Source organism: Pelodiscus sinensis, chromosome 13 (genome assembly GCF_052426305.1).
Source record: "Pelodiscus sinensis isolate ZL-2025 chromosome 13, ASM5242630v1, whole genome shotgun sequence".
NCBI lineage: Eukaryota > Metazoa > Chordata > Testudines > Trionychidae > Pelodiscus > Pelodiscus sinensis.
Window position 1 is genome coordinate 27,822,383 of NC_143064.1, and position 15,722 is coordinate 27,838,104.

Below are 15,722 nucleotides of genomic sequence, written 5' to 3' on the forward strand. Positions count from 1 at the left end.
TTATAGACTGAGAGAGAAGATCCTCTCATGGATCAGTAAAAGATTTAAGACAAGAAACAGGGTAGAAATAAATGGTCAGTTTTCAGAATGGAGAGAAGTTGATAGGGGTGTTGCCCTGTTGTCTGTACTGGGGCCAAGGCTGTTCAACTTATTCATGCATGATTTGCAAAAAGGGGCAAATAGTCAGGTGGCCAAATTTGCAGACCATACAAAACTACTTATGATAGTTCAGTCCAAAGCTGACTGCAAAGTGTTACAAAGGGATTTCCACAAAACTGGGTTTCTGGATCACAAAATGGCACATGAAATTCAGTGCTGATAAATACTGCAAAGTAGTACACCCTGGAAAAGATAATCCCATCTGCAAATACAAAATGAGGGGGTCTACATTAGTTGTTACCATTCAAAAAATAGATCTTGGAGTCACAGTGGATAGTTCTCTGAAAATATCAGCTCAATGTGCAGCGCCAGTTCAAAAAGCAAACAGAGTATTAGGAACCATTGGGAAAGGGACAGATTATAAAAATGGAAAATATCATAATAGCTCTATATGAATCCATGAAATGCCCACACCTTAAATACTGCATGCAGTTCTGATTGCCCTATCTCAAAAAAAGATTTATTATAATTTTAAAGGATATAGAAAAGGGCAACAAAAATGAATAAAGATATTTCTTCACACAACACACAGTCAGCCTATGGAACTCATTACTAAAGAACTTTGTGAATGCCAAAAGTGTAACAGGGTTCAAAAAGGAATTATATAAATTCATGGAAGATACGTTCAACAATGGCTATTAGCCAGGATGGTCAGCAATGCAACCCCATATGTTCTGATTGGTCCAGTTTCTGACTGCCAGAGGCTGGGAGTAGATGACAGGGGATGGGTAGAGGGCAGGAGGTGCCTTGAGTCAGGCCATGGGGGTGGAGTGCTCAGGGCAGTAAGTGGGTGTGTAGAAGTCAGAGCAAGGGGCTGGGGAGGGTAAAGAACACTGTGTGAGGGCAGGGATGGGGGACTTAATGGGAGGAGGGCTCAGAGCAGGGGGAGGAGTGCAGAAGTCAGGGCAGAGATTTGAGAGGGGGGCCTGGAGTCCACGCAGGGGGTGAGGGACTCAGGGCAGAGTTTGGTATGTGAGGGGCATCAGGACATGGGGAGGGAGGTGCAGTACTCAGGGCAGAGGACTCAGGGCAGAGGGCTGGGAGACCCGGGGGAGCTTATTGGGGATTGTCTCTGGCACTAAGGGTGGCGTTGCTCCAGCAGTGGCTCCCCCTGAGGGAGTCAGGGCTCCACTCCCTGGCTGGCAGCTCTTCTTGGGGGGCCAAGGCAGTACTTCCCAGATGGCAGCTTCTTCTAGGGTGCCTCCAGCTTGTCCACAGGGGCATGACTCTGGGAGCCAGCTCTGGCCTGCAGCTGTCTCCCCATCCTTCAGCTTCCAGCTGGCCATAGAACAGGCTGCAGTTCCCAGCCTCTCCTCTGAGGGGGTGTCTCCTCTGCGGTGGGCAGGCTGCACTGCCCAGCCTTGTGGGTAGTGCCAGGGGCGGGCTGTGACACAGGGCCAATGGGTGAGGAGATCCCCCCTCCATCTGGCACTGTTTGGGACAGGGGGGCCTCTTACCTGGTCCAATGGCTGGCAACATGAGACATGGTCACAGTGCAGTATTGCTTTCCTCTGCACTCACTGCCCTTAGTGATCACTCTACATACAGCTCTCCTTCTGATCAGCCCCCTCCCTTTCCATGTTATGGAAAGCAGTCCCATTCCAGGGCCTTTCCATTTTCCTAGCACAACTAAACCCTGACCTTTCTTTAAATTATGATAAGAGGAAGCTGCATACCAAAGTTGGTGGTCCTACCTCTTGCTATTTAGGAGGAGTTCTTAAACAAACAGACTTGCAGACAAATGCACTCAGAGACAGACAGACGCACTCTAAAATACATATATAAATAGATCATTTTGTCAATCCATTTTGGTCCTGACCTGCAAAACTTTCTGACACTCCTGTCTAGGGCATTGCCTGAATAGGAGCTTCCAATACAATGTAAACCTGTCTTAGATCATACACACGTATAGACAACACACATACTGACAGTGGACTGTAGTCACATCCTGTAGAACCCACTGCTATTCTGATCTTGGGTTCCTAGGCCACAGTTTTGGCCATGCACCTCATTCCTGATTTGCAGCTCTCCTTGCTTATCCTGTCTGGATTTTCTTCTGACCACAGACTGAAATATGAGAGACCGTGTTAAAGCCAGAAAGAACCACTGTGATAATCTAATCTGACCTCCTGCAATAAAACTGGCTACAGGGCTTCCCTGAATTAATTTATGTTACAAGTCCAATAACTGTGGTTGAAATAAAGCAGATCTTTTAGAAAAACATCCAGTTTTGGTTTAAAAATGTCCAGTGATAGAGACTCCATCGCACCCTGGGTAAACAGTTTCAATATGTAGTTACCCTGTGTGTTAAAAAACGTGCATATTTTTGTCATCAGAATTCATCTAGTTTTCACTTTCAGTATTGTATCTTGTTATATCTTTGCCTTCCATATTGAAAAACCCTCTCATATCAAATTTCTGTTCTCCATATCAGTATTTATAGACTGTGATCAAATCACCCCTAAACTTTCTCTTTCCTAAGTTAATTAGATTGAACTTCTTGTATTTCTCATTAAAGGATTGAAAAACATGCTTTTTAATAATTCCTGTGACTCATTCATGAACTCTCTTCAATTTTCAACATCCTTCATGAATTGTTGACACTAGTGCTGGACACAGTATTCCAGTAGCATTTGCAACAGTGCCAAAGACAGAGGTAATATAACCACCCTCCTCCTACTTGATGTTCCCATTTATACATACAAGGATCATATTAGCCCTGTTAGCCACAGCAAGGCACTTGGGAGCTCATGTTCAGCTGATTATCCATCATGAATCCAATTCTTTGTCAGTCATTGCTTCCCGAGTTAGAGTTCCCCACTCTGTCAGCCTGGCCTATATACTTTGTTCCTAGATGTATGCCCCTTACATGTGGCCATACTGAAACATATTATTTTGCTGCTGCAAGTTTATCAAGGGATCTAGATCCTTCTGTGTCAGTGACTTGTCCTCTTCATTGTTTACCACTTCCCCAATCTTTGTGTCATCTGAAAACTCTGTCAATGATGATTTTGTGTTTTCTTCTAGGTCATGCGTTAAAAAAAAATTAATAGTGTAGGGCAGGGGCAGGCAATCATTTTTGATGGTGGGGCCCACTCAAAGAATTTGGTAAGTGGTCAAGGGCCGCACTCTTCCATGATATTAAAAGAGGAGATGCGGGGTCTGGATTGGAGGTTGGGTGCAGAAGGGAGCTTGGGGTAAGGGAGTGGAGTGCAGAAGGGGGGTTGGATTCTGGGAAGGAGTTTCGGTGAAGGAGGGGATTGTGACCTAGAGCAGGGGATTGGGGTGCAGGAGGGTGTGCAGGGGATCATTCTGACCTGGAGGAGAGGTATAAGAGGAAGTACAGGACCTGGGAGGGGGTTGTGACCTGGGGCAGGCATGCAAGTGAGGATGCAGGGGGTTGGGGTCCAGGTTTAGGAGGAGGTAGAGGTGCAGGAGTGGGGGGGCAAAGGGTGGAAGGGAGGGAGGGGCTGGGAAGCCAGAGGCTAGCTCTGGCTGGGAGATGCTCATCTGGGCAGCTCCTGGCCAGCAGTCCAGCAGGTTCTACAGCCAGACTCCCTGCCTGTCCTGCCCCTGCACAGCACACAGAGCAGCCGTTTGCAGGGACTGTGTGCTTCTCTGAAAGTTGCATGCCCAGGAGTAGGGAAGGGTACTTCCTGCAAACAGACAGCTCTCATTGGCCAGAAACCAACAAAGGGAGATGCAAGATTGTGCTGGGGGTGGGGGCACCATATGAAGTCTCTCCCTGGGCTTGCAGCGCTCACAGAAGTACACATTGCCCCTGCAGCCAGCTGCTCTGAGCACCAGGCAGGACCGGGCAGGCAAGGAGCCTGGCTGAGGCTCCCGCTGGGCAGCAGGCCAAATCCAGTGGCTTGGCAGGCTGGATCAGATTCGAAGGTGATATTTTGCCTGCCCCTGGTGTAGGGCCAAGAACGAATCCCTGCAGGATCCCATTAGTATCACACCAGTACAGTGATGATTCCCTATTTACAATTAAACTTTGGAACATATCAGTAAGCCAGTTTTTAACCCATCATATAGATTTTGCATCATTGTATTTTATTAATCGGTATGGCTATGTCTAGACTGCAGGCTTCTTTCGAAAGAGTCTCTTTGGAAAGCATCTTTCGAAAGAGCCTCTTTCGAAAGATCGCGTCTAGACTGCAGGCGGATCTTTCGAAAGAGAAATCCGCTTTTTCGAAAGAGAGCACCCAGTGAGTCTGGATGCTCTCTTTCGAAGACGGCCTCTTTACATTGAAGAACGCCTTCTTTCGAAAGAGGAACTTTCGAAAGAAGGCGTTCTTCCTCTTAAATTGAGGTTTACCGCCATTGAAAGAAAAGCCGCGTTCTTTCGAAATAATTTCGAAAGAACGCGGCTTGAGTCTGGACGCAGGGGAAGTTTTTTCGGGAAAAGGCTACTTTTCCCGAAAAAAAACCCTGAGTCTGGACACGGCCCAAGTGATGCAGTACTAAGTCAAATGACATATAGTCACATGACATCCCCACTGTTACCTTTACTAACCACATTTGTTATAAAAAAATGATATCATTGGTAGTTTGACAAGATGTATTTTCATAAACCGATGTTCAATTTCATTACTTGTATTACCTTCTTTTTTCAGCCATTCCATTATTTTGCCCATGTTTGAAATCAGGCAGGTCCTCTAGAACTTCCTCAGCATTCCAAAACTTATTAATAATTAACATTAGTGGTCCAGAGTGCTCCTCAGCAAACTCTTTAAAAACTCTTGGAACCAAGTTATCCAGATCTGCTGATTTAAAAATGCCTAACTTTACTAGCTGCTGCATAACATTAATTTTGAATGGAAAGTATTTCATCATTATCGTCATACTAGAAAATTTACCCAGTGTTGCTCAGGTCCTTACCTCAATTAATTTTTGTTTTTTGGAAAATAAAATGAAAATGTACATGCTTCATTTGTATCATTGCTCTGGGATGGGGATGGAGGAGAGGGGTTCAGTATAAGGATGTTAAATTGAGATTATCTGGTTAATCGTGTACTTGATACAATTTGTATCACTTTGTATCAACTATATAATTAGTCAATAACGGGGCCCTCCACAGAGCCTCAGCGGGAGCCAGCTGGAGCTGGGACTGAGCAGAGGCAGCAAAGGGGGGAAGCGATTACTCGAGAACTCCATAAGCTTATTGGGTAGTCAAATAGTCAACTACTCACTCACATCCCTAGTTCAGTATGCAGGCTGTGACGTAGTGGGGGTACTTGCTGGGCTGTGGTGACCCCTGCTGTCTGGAGCAAGACCCAGCAGGGAAAGCCTCACTAGGCCAAGGTAATGCCAAACTTGTTGAACCAGTGGCCAGACACCCCCCATGGAGAGGAACAAAGGAAGGTGGAATGCTGCCCTGGCTGGGGGGCAGGGCTGGAAGAGGGTTAGTTAGTTCCTGGCTGGAAGGGAGGGAATAAGGAACTGGGGAGGGGGCTGGGACTCCCCTACCTCAAGGGGGGGCACTGAGGCCTCTTAGCCCCAGTTCCTGAAACCAGATTACATCTGTGCTGCGCTGTGCTGGAGGAGCAATAAACCATCCTCAATTCCACTGGCTGGTGGAGTCTATTTGTGCCATTTCGGGGTGCAGGAGACGGGGAACCCCCAACGCGCCGTCACACAGGCTACTTGGGAAGAGAGGACAACCACACTCCTCTCTCAACACAGCAGCTTGGGGTCAGGTGAGAAGTGCCTCTTCATGGCCACTGCAGCTCCAGCGGGCACAGCCAGAGGAGGGATGCTTGTCCCCTGGCTGGGGCATGTCCAGATTAATCTGCCCCCCTGCGTTCTCCAGCCAGAATGAGTAATACAGCACACTGTGCACTTTCCCCTTGCTCCCTGACAAAGGGGAACAGACAGTATAGTTCCCAGACAGATCAAGGGGAGAGCTTCAGCCCTCCCACTTTCCCAAAAGGGCACGTGAGGGGGTGGAGATTTGGGGCTGAAGCAGTCTCAGACAGAGGGTGAAGGGTGCACCCCCAGATAGCCCTTTTATGTGCCTGGTGATTCTGTCTCTTTTCTGTGTGGCTTTATGATCCGTAATCCCATTCCAGGCACATCCCATTTTCCTGGCACAACCAAGCTCTTACCTTGCTTTGAGTTATGATAAGAGGAAGCTGTATATTGAATTTGGTACTCATAGCTCTTTACTGTTTAGGAGGAGTTCTTGAACAAATAGACACACAGACAAACTCTCTCAAATATATATTCTAACATAAATTAGCTGGCTTTTTCCCCAAAACACAGCAAAAATATGTATTCAATAAAAAGTAAAGGGAGTATATAATACTCATCTCACTTGTAATTTATGGTCAGTAAGTGGAAGACCAGTGTATTTAACCCAGTATATTGTGAAGCTCCCAAATTTTTCATATTTCTGGTAAGAGCAAAAGCAATTAATATTTTTTTCACTATTGTTATTCATCTAATTATGTTTCCATCATGTTTGTAATGATGGTAGCACATTATTTACAGATTGGGGCTGGGGAGCTGAAAATCTCTCTTCTTCCCAATAGATCTGGACTCTAATTATTTTTGCTCCTATGCATGTGCAGAGTGACTGTTGCCAGCTGTGGGAATTTTATGCCAAGAGGAGTTGTGCTGATTTGAAGGGAGTGAATATAAAAGGTCCTTTCCTGGATGCTGTCTTTGTCCAGAAGTCTGAATGTTTCACCTGTACTCTCACTGAAACAACCTCTTGTGTTTTTAGATTTTAAAAAAATAAAATATTGTAAAGAGGTAACATAAGGGATGTGGCATATATAGCTGTAGAGAAGTACTCACCAGTGTCATGGAATGGATAAAGCTTAGATAAAGCTGCTTACAATTATATTGTATTCAAGCTGAATACAATATAATTGCTCCCCTGAGGAAAGATCTGAAGTTCCTCTGGATCTAGTAAATCAGATTTTCTTTGCTGATGGGAAGAATCAAACTTCCATCCCTGGCAATAAAAATAAACATAAATGCTTATATCATTCTTCTCTGGGATATGGGAATTAATCCTATCACTGACACACCTTTTGGCCAGAAATATACCATTTTTTCTTATCTATGTAGTCTCATAAGAAAGAGTTAGAGTGATTATTTCAACTTGCTGTCTTCTTTATGTTCATTCTTTTTATCAATAACTCAGTTTTTAAAATATTAATACAACACTTACTGTAGGTCTCACATATAAACAGATCCAGGCCTATGTATGTTATAGTATATAATAACAGATAATGTTTTATATATGCAGGACCTATAATGGATACCACTTTTCTTTATTTATTTGTCTTGATTATTCAGCTCTGATTTTTCTGATTTTAAATTTCTTCCGATCATTAAAATGGAAGGACCTTGTTCCTTATAAGCACACAGACTTTACAACATAGGATTGAACAAAGAACATCAGCATGTCACCATGACATTGACTTGCTCAATCATGCCTGCAGCCTTTCAGATTTTTTACTGGTTGTGGTGGGATTTTTAGTAACCTAGAATTGTCTTTTTGTCCTCATGTCTCGCCTTGTTTGTCCAAAATCAAATCACCTATTAACTTAAAGTGCACAGTTCTCATGTTCTGCCCTGATGATAGATTTTTTTTTATGGAAAGTATCTCAAGGTTAGTAAGGAGCGCCAGCTACATCACTCTGAGTCCTGATAGTGTGGCTGCCATCAGAGTTCTGGAGGAGTGATCTTAGTTTTTTGTTTTGCTTGTGACCCACACAAATAATTGCAGGATTATGTCATGCTGCACTTTGTTCTTGTTTTCCATACTGCTCTGATTTTTATTGCCATGTTCTCATTTTCTCAGAGCAGCCTCCCTTAATTGCTATTACTGTAGATCGTCCAAAGCATATTATTTAAAGATCAGCTTTTTCATTGATTTACAAAGCTGCACTTTGACTTGACATTTTTACGTTTTGAGGCTTATTTTTCTAATTACAGCTGAAAGGATATTTCAAATGAGTATCATATAATGTGGGAGCCAGAACCCCAGGGCAACAGGTTTTGTGTTAGTTTCTGTGCTTGAACTATGCAATCAGTTTTTTATTGTGATTGATTAATTTTTGTTTGGGACTGTTGGGGAATAAAAGATTTATCATCTAGAATAACATGCTCAGCTCAGTATTTTTCATACATATGAACTAGTCAGCCACTGATGTAAACATCTGTACATTATAAATTATAAATTAAACTGAACACTAAATATCCAATCTCAAAGCATTTCTAAAATTGTACACATGAAGTTGCAGGTGTTTTGTTTATGGACTGTATAGTTTATATGTGAGATCTAGTCATTTGTCCATCTGTCTAATATAGTGGTTCTCAACCAGAAGTGCATGTACCCAGAGTCTTCAAAAGGATATATCAACTCATTTAAATATTTGCCTAATGTTACAACAAGGTACAGGCAGTCCCCGACTTACGCGGATCCGACTTATGTCGGATCCACAATTACGAACGGGGCTTTTCTCGCCCCGGAGGACGCGGGACCGCCCAAACGCGCCGCGGTCCCTCGGTCCTGCCGCCCACGTCCTCCGGGGCGAGAAAAGCTGCTCCGCATTTCCCTGGTCTGCTGGGAGGGAAGTCCCCAGCAGACCAGGGAGACGTGGAGCAAAGCCACAGAGGACGCGGGTGGCGGGACAGCCCAGACACGCCGCGGTCCCACTGCCCGTGTCCTCCGAGGCTTTTCTCCGCTTCTCCCTGGTCTGCTGGGGGAAACCCCCCAGCAGACCAGGGAGACGCGGAGTAAAGCCTTGGAGGACGCGGGCAGCAGGACAGCCCAGACGTGCCGCAGTCCCGCTGCCTGCGTCCTCTGCGGCTGTGCTCCGCGTCTCCCTGGTCCTCCTCGGCGCTACTGGACCAACCCAGCAGCACCCCAGCTGCTCTACCCCAGGCGTTGGCGAGAAAAGCCTGATCTGCTGGGGGGGGGGGGCACTAGCTGCGCCCTCTCCCCCAGCAGACTAGGGAGACGCGGGTGGCAGGACCGCCGAGACACGCCGCGGTCCCGCTGTCCGCGTCCTCCGCGGCTTTGCTCCGCGTCTCCCTGGTCTGCTGGGGGACCCTCCCCCCCAGCAGAGCAGGGAGATGCGGAGCAAAGCCGCGGAGGACGCGGGCAGTGGGACAGCCCAGACCGGGACAGCCCAGCGGGACAGCCCAGTGGGACAGCCCAGACCGGGCAGCGGGACCACGGCGCGTCTGGGCTGCCCCGCTGCCCACGTCCTCCGAGGCTTTGCTCCGCATCTCCCTGGTCTGCTGGGAGGAGGCTGACTTGGGGACACCTGGGGTAGAGCTGCTGGGGTGCTGCCGGGTTGGTTCCCGCAGCGCCTGAGCGCTGCGGGGACCTACCCGGCAGCGTCCCAGCTGCTCTGTCCTAGGCATCCAGATTCAGCCGCTGTTGAAACTGATCAGCTGCTGATTCCAGGAAGCCCAGGGCAGAGCAACTCTGTCTTGGGCTTCCTGTAGTCAGTCGCTGGTCAGTTTCAGCAGCGGCTGAATCTGGATGCCAGTTCCGACTTACATACAAATTCAACTTAAGAACAAACCTACAGTCCCTATCTTGTACGTAACCCGGGGACTGCCTGTACATGAAAAGCACTAGCAAAGTCAGTACAAACTAAAATTTCATAGAGAATGGCTTGTTTGTACTGTTCTATACACTACATACTGAGATGTAAGTACCATATTTATATTCCAGTTGATTAATTTTATAATTATATGGTAAAAATAAGAAATCGAGCAATTTTTCCATAATAGCATGCTGCGACATTTGTATTTTTATGTCTGATTTTGTAAGGAAGTAGTTTTTAAGTGAGGTGTAACATGGAGGGCAGGGTGCACAATGCAAATCAGACTCTTGATAATAGGGATACAGTATTCTGAAATGGTTGAGAGCCCTGAGCTAATGCATTTGTCTGTTTAAACTGTGATGTCCATCTCTATAATGTGTAGCTGCGGGCTTCCAGAGCATCTTTATTATGGCTCATGTGCACTGCAGTTTATCATCTGTGTTCTAACACCATTAATCTGCAAGGTGACAGCTCCACTTGATTCTAACTAATTGCCATCTTGTCTTGAGTGTTGCACGTTTTGAAGGAAGTGACATAGATGTCTGTGGTGTAGCAGCTCTGGTGCCATCTAGTCTTCTGATTTCCTTGACCCATTTGTAGAGTAATCATCAAATAGCAATGCATGTGTCCTACAGTGATTGGCTTAGATTTGACCTGCTGTTCACAATTTATTTTCTCCCTTTGCTTATTCTTGTAATAAAGTTACAGTATTGGATTTGTTTTGTCACGATAATTTGCATGGCAACTGTTAGAGCCCTGTGCAGATACAGAATTTGTATCCGCATATATGCCACAGAGATCTGCATCCACATCCACGGGTGAAGATACCCGCGTATATAAAGTGGATATCCACAAATGTGGAAGGTTCTAGATACAAAATTTGTATCCACATCCGTATCCACAAAAATAAGACACAGATATCTGAATCCACATCTATGGATATGGTTACCCGTGGGTATAAAGTGGATATCCTCGGATTTGCAGGGCTCTAGCATTAGTGCCTAGATACCACATAGATGGGTTGATGGGTGTAATATAAATTTCCAGCAGAATAACTATGATGTAGAGATTATGCTACATTGTAGTGCCAAAGGATGATTGGTTTCTGAGCATCAGGGTCATATGTTGTGTTACGGTTTGTTTGTTTTTTACTTGCATAGTTGTTTGGATCAATACACCCCTCCTCACTCCCACACTCTTTCCCCAAAATACACAGACAATCCTTCCAAAATAAATTATCTGAAAGTAACCTCCTGCTGTGTATGAATTAATAAATTGAAGGATTTCTCTGTAGAATAGACCTCCATCCTTGTTCTTTCACATCACCCTGGTACCTGTACATTTTTTCATGCTGTAGCTGGGCCTAGACTAAATGTGAAGGCACAATTCTCTTTCAGCTTCATTCTCATAGTAGTTGGTGGGACTGGAAGTATAAGAAGCCTTAAGGTTGGTTTATGTATTAATGTCATGCCAAGTTGTGTCATTCTCCACAGCCCGCAAGCTGAAGAAACTGGGCAACCTGAAGATGCAAGAAGATGGTGAGGGAGCCAACTCATCCAGCCCAACAGAGGAGCAAACCCCCAAGATGGTGATGACGTGCATAGACGGGTTTGAGTGTCAGCCCATTTTCCTCAACGTTCTGGAAGCCATTGAGCCTATTGTGGTGTGTGCAGGCCATGACAACAATCAACCCGACTCCTTTGCTGCCCTACTGACCAGCCTGAATGAGCTTGGGGAGAGACAGCTGGTGCATGTGGTGAAGTGGGCAAAGGCCTTACCAGGTGAGGAGGAAAATGGCAAATTCTAGCATATTTCCCCATCTCCCTAAAACCCTTCACACTCAAATTGAGGCAGGGACACATTTCAATAAGAAAACCAAACAATTTGGGCCCCCAAATCCACAATATTTGCAGAATGTTTTCTTCTGTGAACACAAATTACATCTATGAAATCTGAGTACAACTCATATTGCTATAGCGTGAGTTTTGTGCTGTCCTACTGGCTGGTCCATGAGAGATGAATGAGTCTGCTACAGCTGCAGACATTTACTCTAGCTCAAGCAAAAGAGGCTTGTGCTTTTAGCTGAAAACTCTTGGATTTTGTCTCTTGGCCGATGGTTGGACCACAGGTATGGTTTTGGCCGTTATTGAACAGCTTCTGCAAATTGGAGCACTATGCTCTTCATTTATCTGAGGGTATGTCTACACTACAGAGTTTTGTCAGAAAAACGGTCGTTTTTCCAACAAAACTTAAGGAACGTCCACCCTGCAATTGCATTCTTCTGCAAGAAAATCAAAAGAACAGAAGCGTTTTTCTGGCATTGGTAAAGAGCTCTTTTGCAAAAAGGCATGTGTGGACGGGGAAGAGGGAGTTCTTTTGGAAGAAGAGGAAAGAGGAAAAAGCTCAGGTGCCCTGGTAACCATTCCATCCATAGCAACCACAGCATTACATCCATTCAGTCTGGATGCTCTCTTTCGAAAAAGCAGATTGTTTTTTCGATGCACTTTTGCAGTGTGGACACTCTTTCGGAAGAAGTTTTTTCAGAAGATCTCTTCTGAAAAAAGCTTCTTCCAAAAGAAGCCTAAAATATTAGAAGGCTAAATATTTAGAAAACTAAATATTTCCCTAAATATAATCCCTAAATATTTTCTAGAACTGCAGGGATAAGTTGCTTAAGAAAAGAAGCTTCTCTGTTTTTCTCTGTGCAATGTTCTCTGTCTGCTTTAGGGAGACGTGAGGGTTAAGCTGGAGCTGCAGCATCCTTCATAAAACAAAGGACCAAAACCATGACACACTTCTGCTGTTTGATGATGTAGGATAGGGCTACTCAACTTTGGAAGCCCTGGAAGGCCACAATGATACAGCACATGCCAAGGGCCGCAACTTAAGTGTGGTTGCATATACATGCAAATATATATGCAAATAGTTTATTTCACACTGATGGGCAAGAACACAAAAATTAAGGCAAGATGACACAACACGCAGGCTCCATTTAAATTAGTTCTGCTGAGATTAATAAAATGCAATATTTATCTAATTTCCACCCATATGACAGCACTTTTAATGGGCAGTGACAGGCCAGGAATTTAACTACTAAAATGCATATAAACAGAAGACCACTGTATTGACTCCTTTTTTGTTTTGGCTTCACAATAGTCCAGGAATATAACTGTGGGCTGCAAACAGACAGGCTGTGGGCCGTGTAGCCCTTATGTAGGAGGTGGAAAATGGTGGAAACTAGTCTGAAAATAGCTGGGAAAAGAGCACATTGGCATGAAAGAATCTTTGTCCTTCCAGCCTGTTTCACTCTCTATCTCCTCCTCCAAGTGCTGGAATTCATCTTAATATATAATTGGTCAAAAAGTTTTAAATGTAATAGTCTCTCTGTCACATAAAACTAAGGACAAACCTGTCCAGAAAAATATAAGTATGCCAATAATTGGCCGGAGTTTGGAATATTTAGCACAAGTTATTAGCAAATTATCACTTTCACAGTTTATAGCAGGAGAGAGCTAGAGGAGAGCATGGTTGTCCTGTGGCAAGCATCCCTACCTTTTAAAAATGTTCTCTGACTTCATTACCCTGCTGGCTTCCAAAGTTGACCTGTTTCATTCATTTGATTAAAGTTCACAACTGCTGCTGGCAGCCTCATGGTTAATGATGGTATTCCTGTGTGCCCAGAGCAGAGGACTTGACTGGTGGTGAAACCTATGTGATGTGGTATTTATTGTGGAGTAACTTTGTAATTAGGGTTGAATTCTAAAATGGGCTTAGAATGAGGCAATCATTCCTATTTTGTCATTCCTAAGTATCCAGTCAATGTGTCCCAGTTTCACACAGGGTAGGTTTTCTGCCCTTTGAATGTTCTATGTTGTTTTTGTTTTGTTTCTTTTCATAGACGTTAAATAAGCATCCTTTGAATTTGGGTTCAGGTAGAATTTTGCCTCGACAATCCTACTTCTCATCATTGACCCATGTCTGTTTAAAAAAAAATCTGTGTACACACACTGGATAGAGAGGTGAATCTGTACAAAACTGCTTCAGTAAAACAGTTGTTTGGTTTTTATGTTGGATAATTCACATTATAACTGAAGATTTATGCTGTGGACACAAATGTGCTTGACTGGCTTTGGAAAGGCCTGTTTACCGGGATATGACCTGGGTGCCCATAAAACCTTCTCTCTCAGGAGCTATAGTTTGGTGTCAGATTTTATCTCACAACAGAGAGTGTTTCAGTTAGGATTGCTACACACAGAACATGCCTAACATAAACCAACAGCCAGGGAATCAAAAGTTAGGCCTCGTAACCATACATACCCTGCACTTCTTCACCCCTTTGCCCGTACCTTACCATCACAAATACCAAACACATCATGTCCCAGAATCATAAGTGTCCCCTTAAAAAAAGCCAACCTTTTGTCATCCCTTTAACTGTCCGTCTGCACACTAAGTAATCCTGGGTTTTAAAGGCTGCATTTCTTTTATGGCGGAGTTTGAGCCTGCAGATAGAAATCTCTCTGCTCTTCTAAACACCCACATATCATCACACAGCCATACTGAAGTCAGTGTGGCCTCTCTTTTTTTCTCAGCAGATCACCTGTTTAAGGTCACTATCTTCAACAGTGTGTGAAGGAATTAGACCACCTTTCATTACTCCACAGATTTTCTTCAAGATGCCTGACCCCTGGGGTCATCCTTTCACCCTTAGAGCCTGAAAAGGTCCTTTTGCTTCAATTTGAATTTCTAGAACAGCACCACCAATGACTCACCACCAAGCCAGTTCTCTGGGATAAAGGGTTTGAAGGTTCCATTTCCTCATTTGGAAACAAGCCAGCAGGCTGTTAGTCTAAAGCAGTAGTTCTGTGCAGAAACCTGGCAATATCCTCTCACCCTGTCCTGTCCTCATTCTCTTCTCATTCTCTCCACAGTCTCTCTGATTGCCTATGTTCCTATGGGTTTCCTATGTTCCATTGATTTTCTTTTTTTTCTGTGGATCTCCATAATGGTTAACCCCCTCTTCCCCCATCCCTGTTTTTCTTGGACAGTAGTATCTAGTACTTAGGTATGTAAGGCACCTCTACATTTATAAGTGCACTTTTGGTATGTATGGTCAGTAGGTGTGGAAGCTGTAAGCTTCCTCTGTGGGCACTGCTAGCTGCATTTGCCAACTGGCTTATTATTAAAGCCCTGCAAATCTGCAAATACAGTATTCGTTTGTGGAGCAGTTGCAGATATACATTTTGTATTCCTGCAGGGCTTTACTTATTATCCCTCTGAAGGATGGAGAAGAGGGGTGTATTACTTGCAAGAAATTCCTTTTCTCATAGTCCTATGTTCTCTCATCATATTCCCCTTGAGGAAGAGCATGGCTTTTTCCATCCTTTCTATATATTCTTTTTATTCTTCTGCTTCAGAAGTATCTAATAGAGAGGGCAGGGGACCGAGGCCCACAAGATATCTCTCAGAATTGCTTTGCCTCCCTGCTTTGTAGTAGATTAAGTTATAATGTCCATTATTCCTTGCTATAACATGGGAAAAGAGAATTAAGAATTATTGGTAAATAATAGGCTTGTTATGTTTATGACTGTAGACCTGAGTCCCTGATACAGTACCTGGAAAATGTTACCTCTGTTTCACAGAGGGTATGCTTTTCAGGCTCAGAAACAAGTACCCTATCAACTACAAATCCCTGCTACATTTGTGAAGGAGCAGTTTCCCTTAGTTTCCCCCCCTAGGAAATGATAAATAGAACACTGACATTTTAATATTAGAAAAACTGAAAGTTTATTAGATATGATACATAAATTACTAATAAAAAGAAATCAAAAAGCTTTTTCTGAGTAAATCAAACTATATGTGAAAAAGCAGTGATTGGGTTTGAGCAACTTATATGAAGCTATGAAAGTATTTAAAACATTCTGAGCACAGAGCTACTGAAAGTTGCCAGTAAGAAGAATTTCTATTCCTAGGGAACTATAACCA

The 15,722-nt window shown here is 44.1% G+C and overlaps 1 protein-coding gene across 1 annotated transcript in view; it reads left to right on the forward strand.

The window, feature by feature from the left end:
- AR (androgen receptor) overlaps positions 1-15,722 on the forward strand; it is a 139,748-nt gene that overhangs the window by 104,993 nt on the left and 19,033 nt on the right. Inside the window, exon 4 of the mRNA XM_006125241.5 lies at positions 11,234-11,521. Coding sequence (XP_006125303.2) covers positions 11,234-11,521 — 288 coding nt within the window. The remainder of the gene's footprint in view (positions 1-11,233; positions 11,522-15,722) is intronic.